The sequence below is a fragment of the Lampetra planeri genome, chromosome 37, assembly GCF_965212315.1.
Source record: "Lampetra planeri chromosome 37, kcLamPlan1.2.h2, whole genome shotgun sequence".
Lineage (NCBI taxonomy): Eukaryota > Metazoa > Chordata > Hyperoartia > Petromyzontiformes > Petromyzontidae > Lampetra > Lampetra planeri.
The window spans coordinates 7,399,106-7,414,455 of record NC_136143.1 but is presented as its reverse complement, the minus strand read 5'-3'; the positions used below and the strand labels follow the sequence as shown (position 1 = coordinate 7,414,455).

The 15,350-nt window shown below is 47.4% G+C and overlaps 1 protein-coding gene across 2 annotated transcripts in view; it reads right to left on the bottom strand.

The window, feature by feature from the left end:
• Positions 1-15,350, bottom strand: part of SMG6 (SMG6 nonsense mediated mRNA decay factor) — a 190,545-nt gene that overhangs the window by 112,643 nt on the left and 62,552 nt on the right. Inside the window, exon 13 of one of the 2 annotated variants that reach the window (XM_078611957.1) lies at positions 10,087-10,258. In XM_078611957.1, the coding sequence (XP_078468083.1) occupies positions 10,087-10,258 (172 nt within the window). The remainder of the gene's footprint in view (positions 1-10,086; positions 10,259-15,350) is intronic. The other variant, XM_078611958.1, reaches the window with a different exon arrangement.

The window sequence follows — 15,350 nt, the reverse complement described above, 5'->3', positions numbered from 1 at the left end:
CGAGCGAGCGGCAGTGCGCGGAACACTGCTGCCCTCTAGCTCCCCTATGCCCCTCGCTCGCTCGCCACCGCTAACCCCTGATGCCCGACGCGCGTCTTTGTCCGCAGCGCTGCTCCCCCGAGCTTTTGTCCAGCCATGAAAAGCGTTTAGGCACGGGTGGGTGGTGCGACGGAGGTGGCGAGAGAAGATTTATAAAACGAACAATAAATAAAATGGAAGAATAAACGGGCCATAGCCTTCTGTTCAAAGACACAAATATGATCTGGGCAGGGTATTCAACCAGGAGTAAATGCCTTCTAGATTTGAAGCTTTCGTGACTGCAAGGATTCATATTCTTAGGTTGTTTTCGATAAAGTTACGTAGGTAAAACATTTAAATTAATAAAAGTAAAATAAAAATTAAATAATAAATAAAATTCACGACGTTTCGGAGGCTTGTGTTGCCTCCGAAACGTCGTGATTTTTATTTTATTTTACTTTTATTCATTTAAATTTTTTACCTACGTGACTTCACCAAAAAAAACTAATAATAGGAGTAAATGCCGTTTGGTTTAATGATAAGAAAAATTGCTCGTAAACCTAAAACTAAATTTGGCATTGTTTGCTGCACATAACATACATATTCAGAACCGAATCGTTGCGAGAGAATATACAAATGTAAATAGAAGCATGGAGAATTCCGTCAAACATTATGTTGATGGAAAGGTCTGTAATTTGTTGCTCACAAGCTTTTAGGCAGTCTTCGTACACATTTAAATAACAGGCCTGTGTGTGTGTGTGTATACACTGCGTATAAACACACACTTTAAATTATTTATTGTAAGATGTATTGCGATTAACCTGTAGTCATTGATAATAACACAAATCAATCGGTAATTGCCCTCCTTCGAGGAGAAACGTCAACCATTATTGTTCGTTCACGTTCACTTCAATTGCGCCATTTCACTTTCAATGCCTACGGTGAGAAAGAGGTTGCCATGACAGGACGCTCACATCCAAGTTAAATCGTGCCCAGTTTGATCCCTGTTCTTTGTCAGCAGAACGACCCAAATAACCCGAGGAAAAATAATCAAAGCAGTGGTTAAGAGCCAACTTGGGACTTGGCTCCTGCTGCTGCTCCTGAAAATTGCCAACGGCTTTGCCTTATTGTGGCCATCAATTAATAAGCACCCACTGTTGCCTGTTTTGTAATGTGCTCCTACTGAGACTGCTAAACCCGACTTTGGCCTTTTTATACCACAATTGTGGTGCTGTGGGCATCTCGACGTAGACATATCCATTCGGAACTCTCACTCACAGACAGCCTCTGGAAGGTAACCTCACACAACCGCCTCTGTGATCCCTGCAATTGCCTATTATCTATACAATGGGGACCGCCTGCACATTCTCACTTGCCCTGCGATAAAAGTGAGAGCTGGATTGAGCCGAATTAAGTGACGAAGCAAACTTAAAATTACAGGGGGTGTTTTTTTGTTGTTGTTGTGAACACATTGATGACCGGGCAGAGACCATCGACTTACTACGGTTAGGAACTTGCTAGTTGCCTGGATTCAAACTCAGGATCTCATCGGAGCTGCCTCAGTGCTCGGAGTAATAGCCCCTTGAGCCACCTACAGCCACTATACTTTGATTTTATTACAATAAAAAAAATCATCGCTAGAGATTTTAATTTGCAGCTGCTCCATCAAGGCACTGATGTTGTTATTATTGTCTCAAAATACATTTGTAGCGTAAGGCTTTGTTGTTTGGAACAGTTTTGATGTGTGCAAGTCTATAAAATCAACAAAGACAGGCTCGTAAATAAATAAAATATTCCAGCGTATAGAAGCAGAGGGTGGAGTTGTGGCCAAGTGGTTCGCGCACTGCACCATCAACCCAGTTTCCTGAGTTTGATTTCCGACCAAGGCGAACATTAGTTCCTGGCACCCACTTTCACCAACTCGCACCTACCGGCAGCATTGTGAAGTTCGGTCAAACAACCCGCATGGTGCGGTGAGGTACTGTCAAACAACACTGGGTGGGGAAAGCTGACCTTGCGAATACCAAAAAAACCCCACAATTTCCAGCCCTCCACCACCCGACACGGCTTTAGCCCACCGGTGTGTTGAAGCGTGAAACCACAACATTTACAATTTGAGTACGACGTTTCGCTGGTAATTGCATCCAGCATCATCGGGCAATTCGCGATCTAAACCCAAAAACGTTGATTAGGATTAATATTGGTCGCGAAAGCCTACGTGTTAAACTTCCAGCCCTTTGCTTTTTTTCAAAATTACAATAATTAGTATAATCTCCCTGTGGGATAAACTCATCGCTGCGTGTTGCCTTAAACACTTGGCGGGACGCATGCCAAACGAACGGCACTGTGTGCACCGCGCGCGTCGTGGACGGCAGCATTGAAGTAAAACCCAGGGATTGATCTCCCCCCCCGGGGGCCATACCCGCTCCATCCCCGCGGGAATTGCTCTTGGAGGTGAGCGCGAGAGGTTACCAAAGCACAGACTGGACCCCTGCCCTTATCGATACCGTGTGTTTGCCTGCACCCAACGGCCTTTAAATTGTGTTGGTATTTCCGGGGGAACACTTTCTCAAGTTTAGCTGGAATAGCTATATATTTTGTTCTTGGTAAAATAAAAAAAAAATACAGACCCCAGTGTTGGGATGTTAAGGTTTCGGGAACAGCTTCAAGAATAGGCACATAATTAATTTGTGGATGACGTATAGCTTGTAACACATGTGATACACGCGGTTTATCTAACTCTCTCAAAACGTGCAATGAAAAGAGAATTCAACGTAACATCTCGGCTCAACTGCACAAATGAGAAGACAAAAAACCGCGACGAAACACAAACGAAAACGCAAAAATGTGACCAAGTGAATCGACTGAAACTAATTGCAAGCCTGAATCGTGACTGACAATTCATTGAATCAAAGGGCGCTGGGGGGGGGGGGGGGAGTTTGAATCTTTACGGAAGCCAGAGTTGTCCTGGTGGGAGCAACATTTGGAGCAAACGCCATGGGGATTTTGCTTTGCCAGAGGGCCGAGCCATGTCCTGCCAGAGTTCACAAACCACTGGGATTGAGAGCTGAGACAGAAAAAAAACACATACAGACAACGATGCGTGTAAACAAACAGAGCTTAAGCACTTGTGTTAAGCACTCGTTTACATCGGCGGCTGCCGACACACTTTGGCTCATGACACTAATTATGAATCTTTTATTAGGGGGGGTAGGGGTGGATTCCCTGCCTTTGCACGATGTGACCCATCTGCCGCCATTTCCTTATGACAAAAACTACTGGAGCCAAATTCGGATGGTCACGCCAACACCTGCACTTCCCAGGATTACTGGTCCATTCTGACCAATATTAGCACTCAACACACTCAACGGTAAACCTTTAACTTTCTATTTTGAGGGATTGGAGGGTGGGAGGAGAACGGAGCATGCTGGCGGCCACCTCTGGAAACCGTGTTCAAGCCTGTAACGTATCGTGCGTTTGAAGAACTCCCCACTCCAGTTTTCCATATTTCCTTATTTCGGACCGAGGTGCCCCCTGACCTATACTCGCCCAGGAGATGGCCGATGCGTCAAGTTGAATGTGATTTTGGACTTGCGCGCGTCTGGCCCCTAACTCTGAAAGGATCCTCGACGCGTTCGCATTCCTGTACCCAGGATGTCACATCTGCTTAAAGGCCGACTCTTTCTTTTGGCAGCCCTGAAGCACAAACAGCTCATCTGATTTTTCCCAGTCTTTGGACCATCTCAGATAAAAGGACAACGCTATAATTGGGGTCCAACTTCCTGCAACCTAGCTTCTGCAAGACAAAATAGGCTAAAGCCCCTCTCCTAAAACGCAGGGAATAAGGCCTGTCTAATGGACGAGAAATAATACTTTTCCTGAGCTCACAGCCCAGAAACCGAGCTGTAAATGTAGCAATCGCAAGTGCCCTCTGTACCATAATCGGAGATGTGGAGATCGCGAGCACTTGCGCCAAGGAAGTCTACACTTGCCCACGCTGCTCCACCCCACGCCAGCATTAACGCCGGGCATGACCACAAGCTGCAGACTCGTGTGTCGCCACGACTACATTGCCATGGCCACTGTGGCTTCGAATAGAGGCAAGACGGCGATTCCCGCCACCGGCCGTCACGTGACAGGCCGCGTTTGGCAGGAACCACAATAACTCCTGTCGCAACATGCTGTGGAGAAGACACACGTCTTCGACAGACGCATCTGCGACCTCCAATTAGCACACGGTTGGCTCTCTCAAGACGGGAGAGATCCTATGCTTCCATGTCATGTGCGGCTCCCAGCCACGTCAAACACCATGTATTCAAGTCGCTCCTTGTGAGCTCAACCCCCCAGCAGTGGAGCTGAATCGAGCACTTTGCTGCCATATTGCATTCAGTGCTTAAAAATAGCGCTAACATTTCAGAAGGTATTTTTCAATTTATGTAAGATAGGTAAAGAAAGGTAGTGTATTGGATAGATTGCTGGTGGTCCAATCAGGAGGCCATGCAGGGCAGTGTACCAAGTGGAGATTCCAGGAAGTTTATACTGCCATTCATATCCATCTCTGATCATTGCCAAAAGATTTGCCAGCCCAGTGACCTGGTGATGTCTCTCAGACGACCTGCTTTTTGAAAAACCCATCTGGGTTTCCCTCTGGTTTAGTGAGGGGGGACTGGGTCCACCACCATCATGTTGTTATCCTGCTTCCTGTGATAACGGGATGAAACGATGCATTTGCCCGTTGACTGGCTCCAAATGACTCGGCAAACACCACTTGTCGTCAACCAGCCTTGGTCCGTCTCAGACTAGCTCGGAGGCATTAGGAAGACCCTTCATCTTTTCTGCAGTGCCAGCCTGCCACAGTCACGGTTGCGGGAGGAGGCTGTCACGAGCACTGCACTGCCAGCACTTCCAGCTGCAGCTCAGCGTTGCGGGCAGGCTCGCAATTACCGGCACCTGCAGCGCGACCTGAAACACCTGTTGGCACTGAAGGTTGTCTGTTAACATACCCGGAAACACCAGAATAATTCACGGTAAACTACGAGCCCAAATGCCCAAAGGCTCTTGACATTTCGGAAAATCTGCTGTGCCCAGAACTAGGCATCTAATAAACTTTCTGTTTTCATTCTTCGGCGATGACAAAAGGCCGTTTTATATATAGCCGTTTGCGACCATGCGCACGAACGTATAATCACTTAAGTCGTCTTTTGTAATTTCGCAGGAAAAATTACGTTCCCTTTTATTTTTGCAAAACTAAATCAGTCCTTTAATTTGTCAATTGAACCCTCGTGCACCTACATGTGTTCGGCGCACTTTTCCCCCCAGAAATTCCAGCTGAAAAACAATCGCTTGCAATTTCAGTTCATTACTCCAGCTCATGTATGATGGTTGCAGGCCAAGACATGTCTTTTGCATTCTCAAGGGGGGGGAAGGGGGGTGGGGGGAAAGTAGTCGCTATCATTTCCATTTTGAGATTTTGTTTTGTTTAGTTTGAACTCTTGTTAAACTTTTGTCTTTTTTTAAACCGAGCTCGAAATAGCGAAGAATGGGGGCACAACAATATTTTCCTCTGAGTCCGACCACGTCGTCAAAACAAGACTTGAAAATATACACCGAGTGTCACAGCTACAAAGGGATTTCCACTACTGTCAGAGCACAGATCCTGCACATGAAATATCAATGACTGTGCTGGTAGTCGCATGCAAAAGAAGACAAAACATTTCATTGTTCTTTTTGCGATAAAAAAAAACCCATTGCCTTGTAAACTGAAGATATGACGTTAATGTCTCACTCAGGCAATGGCAAAGCCATGAAGGCCAGGAAGAGAGACGGAAGTAGACGCTGAGCTACAAGCAGAGCACTGTTATTAAATATATAAAAACCTTCAAAATAACAACAGAGAATGTTTACATCTGCATTAGGGAGAAAAAAATGGAGGAAAAAAATCACGCACATGCGTGACGGTTTTCAATATCAGTTTGTCCTTGGAAGCATTTAATTATGAGGGAATGGCCTTGCGCACCTACAGGAATCGGGATGTCCAGAGGCGGCTCAAATTGAAAACTGCTTCATGACGTTACATTTCACGTCGCACGACGACATGAAGTGACGCGTAATGACGTCATCGGGAGGAGAGGGGGGGGGCTCTGTGGGCTCCTCAGCCGGCAGTGCACTGACAACCAAGGTGATGCATGAAGACTTTCGATCTAAGTTGGAAAGCGCTGTGAGTTAAAACAATGACTCAAGAAAAGTGAAGACTAAACGTCAGCGCAGTGCATTCTGGGTGTCAAACAAGCGCCATCGCGTGAACGTTTTCGGTGGTGCCACGTGCTTCCCAGAATGCAACGCCACACGCAATTACCGGTCACCTCCGTGGAGCTGAGGCTATTTCTAAAAACAAACCCACGCCGTAGCGAACGCGCGTGGATTAGCCACCGGCGAAAGGTCTGGCACAGACAACAAGCCATTTATCATTGCGTGCGTTATCAACTATGTTGTGTCATTTTAATGCGACGGATGGCGTTGAATATGAACCGCCGGGCCTCTCAGTAACGGCGTGCGGCCCCCTATCACGCGACCATGACCGCGCTGCAAACGAGATCTTGCATCAAAGTTGAAACGGCATGAAATTGCAGTGCGTCCGCCGGACCGGAGACTCAAAGCATGGTCCCCCCACCCAGCCTCCCCCCAACCGAGTCGCCGTGCATGATGAGAAAACACCTCCGTTCAGCAGCCCCCGTGATCCATGGAGCTCCGGGGCCTCCGGGGCAACGTGGCGTCAACGCGGAGTACAAATCGGAACAGAGGATGCCGAGCCCGTGCGCCCATAGTGCACAACGCGCATGCCTCCCATGAGAGAACTACCCGGACGTTCATCACACTGAGCAGTAAGGTACACCGCGGCGCGTGCGACAGACGAGGGACTCCATTCTCCATTACCGCACCTCCGATGAAGCACGCTTGGCTATGTACGGTACTGTACATTGATAAGCACGTCGGCTATGGAGTTAACAGACGGGGGACATTGAGGTATACTCCTTAGAGACTTAACAAACACGTAAAGACGCAGGGGTGTTCACGGCCACGTTAAATAAGTAAATAAAAACACAACGCTGGCGCAGAAACACGTGGAGAAAATCGACGAAGAGAGAAAAATAAGTAGCGTGCAGTAAAACCCCGGCCTCCCAGACGAATCGGGAGGAGCCCTGAGGCAGAGGGCTGAAGAGTCCGGCTAGCTGCTACAACAATTAGAGCCTATGCAATAAAAAGTATAACCCGTAAAAACAAAGTTTTTCACTATAAATCCTTTATATGCGTGGCGGCTAGAGTCCTCTCGTCCTCTGGCTTGAGATGGCTGCCACCTATGGGTCAGATGATTGCATTGCACCATTAAGCAATTGATAATTAAATATAATATTTTGTCCTAAAAAGTGTAACATTTTGGAAAAAAAAATTCACGAACATTAATTGTCACGCACAACGAGTCTGTGTGGAAAATGTCAGCTCGATTGGATCACGGTCCTAAGCAAGCAAGCGAACTTAATATAAAGGATTTAAAAACATTATGTATGTGTGCGTGTATATATACACATTTAAAAATAAATATCGGTGAGCGCAGTATGTGCATTCTACTCTGTAAACTAAAAAGTACTTCCTAAATGTATCGTGTTGTGTCCTAGGTCTGCTCTCCACCCCAAAAATAAAACTTACAACCATTCGTGGACGAGCTTACTCATGCGCCCTGAAAACGATTGCTTAAGGGCGCTTCAAAATTTATTATTTTTATTATTGCATTCTGAAATACCCTCCCACTCCACATCCAACAAATCGACTCCATCATATTATGAAAATCTTTACTAAAAGTCTTTTTATTATCCAGGCATACGCTGAAAAATAGGTAATTACTTTTTTGGACATTTCACCGATTTATATACATGAATCGTAACTTGCGTGCACTCCACCACAGCCCCCCGTGTGAAGGTTTCCTGGCTTGGTTGGGAAGTTGGCAAGGTGGTCTGGGGATTTGTAGTAGTAGGCCTCATCATGGACTCCTTCCTTTGTTGTGATCACTTTTTTGGTTATTCTGTGCTTTTTGCTTCGGTGCCATTTCTGAATTTGTTAATTCGTTTTTTATTGTGCTTGGGATTAGGGGTTTCATTTGCTTGGTAGTGGATGTATATGGGATTTGATCCTTATATGAAACTAGCAGTAAATCTGAAACTTGCAAGTGAAAAGCAGACTGTGACGTGGTATTCATTGCATCAATGCGTGTGCAATTTGTAAGGGCGCGGTGACACAGACCTATTTCATTTTAAGGTTATAATCCCTTGTTCATCGCGACGTCCTTTTTACTTCGATGTCTCAACAGCGTTACGGAGATCGCGTGACGTGATGGTTCTGCCTTTGTAGTGAGGGTTGTAAGTTGACGCCAAGGAGGGGGGAGGAGGCACAATGGCCCCCCATGTGGAGTGACGTCACAGCAGCTAATTATTATTAATGAGGGGGGCTGTTCAATGTGGAGTGACGTCACTTGCACATGAATATTAGTGAGGGGGGAGGGGAGTACAGTGACGTCACCTGCTCATGATTATTAATTAGGGGTGGGGGGGGTTTCCATTTGAAGGACGTCACCTGCTCATGAATATTAACGAGGGGGGCTGGTCGACGTGGAGTGACGTCACGAGCATAAAGGACCCTCCTGTGTGATTATAGTAGGTATGAATGTACAGTGTTATCAGATGCGATTTGCACAAACGTGTTTTTTTATGAAAGTATAATTATTGTTTGTCGGTTAGTTCGTTAAATCAGTCCCCTCCCACCAGCAAACCCCAATCCCCCATCACCATTCTCCCACACCACCCCTTACACATTAAGTGCATTGTACACATGTAGGAGTAGTACAATAGTTCTCTCCCTTGATCGGGTCTAGGATACATCGACCACCCCCATCGCACAACAACGCTACCCCCTCCACCCCGAATCACCCAGCCCTCCTCCATCCCCCAAACCCCCGGCGTTAATGCCAAGTAGTGTACAAGCTGGACCCAAAGACTGACCAACATAGAAGTAAGAAAAAGGCTGCACGTAGAAGCTGACCTGATGATGCAGGCAGTGATGAGAAGGAAAGTCGCAACTATTTGGACACACGTGTAGGATGAACAACAACAGGAAAATGTAAAGTGTGGAGTTCGGAAAAATGCAACTGGAAAGAGAGGAAAACCTAACAGAGAATGGCTTGACGAGATGAGAGATTGGTGCCAGAGAGATGCACGTTACTTGAGCATATTTATGTAAGACAGAGGAAAGTAAAAATAAATGACTAAATGTTCGGCGGTCATCTACGGGCAATCTGCCCATGGATGATAATGATGACCGTACATTTAACATCCTTTAAATATACTTTCCCAGATAATTTAGACGTACTGAATTACATACAGTAACATGGTCTACTGCATTTCATTACATATATATGAATCATTTTAATGATCATGCATGTAATGTATTGGCAGACCCTTTTGGGCGAAATGCAAATCTTAGAGTCTTAACAGACTTTTGGGGAAAATGCTGTTAGCGAGCACCTATGAAGGCTGGCATGGTACATGAAGGGGTGGGTGGCCAGCACCACGCCCGGCCGCCTTTGTCTTCCCAGTGGCGATAATTCTATACACTGCACCAAGTACTCATTTGAGGCTGAGTCGACCTAGGGGAGGCCCAGGACCAGTTCAGATAATCGTTACTGGTGTTGACCGTGAGCGGGAATCAAACTCGGGTCGCCAGGTTCGTACCGCAGCGCGCTAACCGCTACACTACCGCTCCACACATATATACACACACACACAAATACACACATACAATCAGAGATACCAACAGACAAATATGCTGACACACACACACCCGCAACCACCATTCACCACCGACCAGTTCTGACATCGCCTCGGTTAACTAATAACGTAGGTGTTTGTAGCCACACTATGATTCATATCTTTATTTGCGGGTTAGATCCACGTAGCGGTTTCTCGTGGCAGGCTAGGTGCAACTCTCTGGAGTTGCATACTCACGCATCGACAGACTCACTCTGCGGGGATGTCCAGCGAGGTGGGCGGGGGGTTCCACTCCTCGGGGTGACCCAGCATCCAGTCGGACCACACCTTGAGGCCAGGCAGCAGGTCCCGCACATCCGAGTGCAGGCGCGACACGCACAACGCAGCGCTGCCGCCGCCCTGCTGCTGCTGCTGCTGCACCTCTGCTGTCGCACACAAAACAAAAATCTCCCATGTAGCCTTAACAGACAAGTGTTGTTAGCGAGCGCCTATGAAGGCCGGCATGGCACACAAGGGGGGTTTGGCGGCCAGCACCACGCCCGGCCGCCTTTGTCTTCCCAGTGGCGATGTTTTTACACGCCGCACAAGGTACTCAATTGAGGCCGAGTCGACCTAGGGGAGGCCAACACACACACAATAACACACGTTTTAACCACCATACAAACACCCTCTAGAAACACAACAACATCCCGATGTTAATGCAGGAAAGCTTCTCCGAGTGAAGACTCGACAAGGAGGGCCCTGTTTGGGATGTTTGCGCTAATCCCTTCGCTTATATAGGAAAACGCCTGCAAACCAGCAACTGGAAGGCTGGGTTAGTGGATCACAAAGAAATCACTTTCTGCGGCGTTGTGGTACCTCTAGAAGGGAGGCTAATATCAAACTGGTAAAACAAAGTGTCGGACGAGAGCAGGATGGAGTGCTTTTGTAAAGCTGAACTTGAAAAAAAATATATAACATACCAGCGTAGCTAAAAAGGGAAGAGGTTTAACTCATCCGGATCAGTAACATGGACATTAACAACGAGAATGAAACAAAAAACTGAAAAGTGCATCAAGAAATATGTCGAGATTCATACTTGGGTTATACAATATCCCCCCCATCTCCGATTAGCACGGTTGGCCACGTGCGGTGCAAGAGAAGTTCAACATACACACACATACAATGAGAGGCAGAAAGAAGATGGCACGGATTTGAGAACACGCGCAGTTGAATGCACTATTCACACTGTCACGATAAAGGGGGCTTCGTCAGGACAAGTCGATCAAGGAGACGACGAAAGCCGATGGCCAAGAAAAAGGAGCAGCCAAGGAATCTAACACGTCCCAGCGTACGTCCGCCAAAGAGATGGAGTGACAAAGTCAGCATTTGTGCGGTCGCTAGGTGGATCATCACATCACAGAATCACAAGAGGTGACGGCTTGAGGACTTCCTCCAGCAGTGGATTGACCATGGATGATGATGATTTCAAACAAGAGATCTTGACAAAAAAAAACAAGTAGCACAGAGAGGTTGTCAACCTACTTATTGTACCGGCCCCTTCTGACACTGCCACAAATGAATGATGACGTCTCTGGGTCTGTAACAGAGGTCGCAACCGGGTAACCGATACCCGTACCCTACCCGATACCCGGCTACCCGTACCCGGCTGGGTACGGGTACCCGTTTGCGACCCTGGTGCGGCCGGGTACGGGTATGGGTAGGCCGTGAGTCACTGGTGAGTAACCGTTTGTCACTCATTTCGGGTAGGATACGGGTAGGATACGGCTACTTGTAGCCGGCCGGGTACGGGTACCCATTTGCGACCCTGGTGCGGCCGGGTACGGGTACGGGTAAGGAAACAAAACCCGTTTGCGACCTCTGGTCTGTAACAGCCACGGTGTGGCTGACAGCGGACTTTGACAAACGCCCACAGAAATGACTGCGCAGCTGCAAAAATCGAGCCATGGACTCGGCACAAACTGGGCTAATGGCGGTCGTGTCACCCAATCTATTCACAACTGCTTATGTTGATGCACTGCAGATACACTATTGATGTATTGACATCGTTTGCCCAGAAACAAATTTACACGGGCACTGTGAATGAAATGCACTGCAGTCTTTCCTGCTCCATCTAACTCTAACTAGAACTGGATAATTACTGGAGGAATCGTATTTGATTTATCCCTGGATGATTCCTGCAGGAATTCTTCTTCTTCTATGGAGATCCCCATGTTAAATCTCCATGGGATTTAAACAGGGATTCTGCCACAGAAGATGTGCGCATGAGAAGTCGATTCGATTGAGATTCTAGATTCGCCAAGTTCAGCTTTGCTTGGCTTACTTAAGCATTACCAATTCCAGGCAGCCAGAATTTCCACTGAAATGTATTTCCAATGCCCAGTGTGCAGAATTACCGATTCCTTCCCAATTCCGGCGTGACTTTCAGACAAGGCAGAAGGATCCGTCGGGCCTGGCAAACCTAGCGGAACCATCACTGAAACATATAACCGATCCCTACGTAATACACCTCACTGGTGATTCTGGTCGATACTGGAGATTTTGGTCGCCATTCCCTTCTGACTGGCATAGACCAGGATCACCTTTAAAACTCATAGCATAGCCATCGGCTTATATATGTCAATGGTGATTCTGGTGAAGAGACCAGGCCCCAGAGCCCGTTGGGTCGTCTCTTCTTACCTAAATTCCACACCAGGCTCAGCACAGCCTTGGTGCCCCGCGATTCCACTGAACGTATATTTACTGAAAAATGCAATGACGATTCCAGGCCAGGAATCACGAGATAAACCCCCCACTCTATTAGACATGTATAGTTTAATGTGTGCCCGTACAACTATGAGTTACAAAGAGGTTTCATTATGAGGACATTGAAGGCACACAGATTCGCCACAGTTGAACCATTTATAGCCATTCCAGAAACGCCTTATCAGTGCAAGTATCGCGTCAAAAAAACCGAAATAATTATTCGTGCATATTCTATATCAACCATGTAACAATTCACCCCAACAACCCCAAAGAAATCGGGGTCGTGAGTTAATGATTGGTTATTATTGTATTGTTCGTACTGTCTATACAGTTTTGTTTGCTCAATTAAGACCACTATACATAGGTTTATACTATGCACAAACGCCATATAATAAATTCTCACAGCATGATCCCATGCATTCATCGTGATAAGAAATTATTCTGAGAGATGAAATGGATGAATCTACGCGTTACCACAATGCTCTTCTACGTGTGCAACATCGCGACAGTGGGAGGGGGTTTATTGATGCCAGCGCTCGGTGGCAGGTGTCGTGATTTCTCACGGCAAGGCGTCAGGGTCACCTCGGGCCCCGCGGAGAAGAAAGGGGGGCAAGCGGCACTGTGGAACATCAGTCACGCAGTACCACGACGGGGCCACGCGGCCCAACGTCAACTTGCGGGGCCGCGCGTGACGGAGCCACGGGCAACGCCACGGCAAAGATGCGCACGCATCAGCGAGGACACGCTGGAGCCGCAGCGCATCCTCGTTAGCCTCGCACACACTTCATTTAATTAGCTCATTTGCGCCAGCTTAACGAGCTGCAGGATGGCGGGGGGGCGGGGGGGGGGGACATCCACCTGTTTCCTCAGTCTGAAAGCTTTAGAGCTTTCAGCCGCCGGGCACACAATTGTGTATAGGACGTGGCGCGAAGGCACCGATACAAACTAATTACGCGTTTGAACGCGGCAACTCGTGAATAATGCATGGAAAAAAACCGCCCAAGCCAAAAAGCACACTCACACATGCACGGCGAACAATCAAAGGGGAAACTAAAAAAAAAACATTCAAATCGCGCAACAAATGTTTATGTATGAAAACCTCAGGTGCACCTCGTTGTTGCATATTACGGTTTATAATGCGAACTAATTTGTGAAATTTCAGTGGGAGTTTTGTGATCTACCTCATTAGCCGGGATGCATTTCTGAAACATTACACGGTGAATACCAAAGCATAGTCTTTCTAAAAAAAAAAACGCACCACGCTGGCTGCGACGAGTTGCACGCTCCGATCGGCACCCAGATTCCCCATCTCAAACGAGGGCCAGAAAAAACATGGGTACATGGCGGGGCACCAGCGCGCTTCGCTCGTACGTCGCTCTCTCGCTCGAGCCACACGCGCGCATTCATTAGCACGCGGTGGGGATTTATCGTCGGGGGGGGGGGGCACCAGGCAGAGACCTTCCCTGCGTTTGGCCATTCAGGGCTGAATCCTTTCGCTTGACAGAGCGCGCATTGAGAGGTCTGTCTAATTGACACGGACTTTAAATTGGGTGACCCATGGCAAAGAGGCTCGCTTTGCAAGGGAAATCTGTGTTTGTGCCCCTGGATCATGGCATGATACTCGGTGGATAAACTGTTTCAATGTCTGCTTCATAAAGGAGGCTCCACACCCTGACTCTGCGTCTTCTCTGGGAGAGGGGAGCTGGGTGGCATCCCCTGTTTGAGTGCCGTGCTTCAAGAGGGGGTGGGGGGATGCTGAGATAAACTTTGGGCATCTGGGAAGAGACAGCACGGAAATCAGCTTGCAAGACTTTTTTTACAGACGAGGCCACTTTATGCCAGCATCCCTGGAGAAAATGTCGCTGAAAAAATATCAATATCCTAAAGAGAAACTCATTTAATGCATTTTATCGCCATAATCATCCTGGATTGAGCTGGGAAAACCTCACCGAGCCTAAAGGGTGTCCTTTCAGGAGGGTCCAATATTTGGAATGCCCTACCAACTTCTTTGACGATATTTTCGACGTGGAAGGAAAATTGGTTAAAGGGAGAAAACCCCGCACGCGTGAGGAGATAACCGTTAAATATTCTAAGAGAATTTTTCGATTTAAAGCTTTCGTGACTGCAGGGATTCATCTTCTTGGTTCTTTCGGTAAAGTCACGTAGAAGGGAAATAATAAAATAATAAAAATAAAACATAATAAAATAATTCTCACGACGTTTCGGCCACAACGCAAGCAGCCGTCCTCAGGTGAAGACCAGGTCTGTCTCCCCTTCTACGTGACTTTACCGAAAGAACCAAGAAGATGAATCGCAAGCAGCCGTCCTCAGGTGAAGACCAGGTCTGTCTCCCCAACAGACCTGGTCTTCACTTGAGGACACCTGAGGATGCAAGCAGCCGTCCTCAGGTGAAGACCAGGTCTGTCTCCCCGACAGACCTGGTCTTCACCTGAGGACGGCTGCTTGCGTTGTGGCCGAAACGTCGTGAGAATTATTTTGTTATGTTTTATTTTTATTATTTTATTATTTCCCTTCTACGTGACTTTACCGAAAGAACCAAGAAGATGATTCTAAGAGAAGCCAACAGCAACACTTTGTGGCCCTAGCAGAGGCCACTCGACAGGCACCCGTAGGAAGAAAATCTCGCAGTGAGCTCCACCACCCCCCCAACCGACGAAAACGCCACGTAACATACCTGCAATGGCCCGGACAAGCCCAGCCACAAACACACCCACCCCTCCCCCCGGCAGTCATTATCCAAGTCTCCTCGAG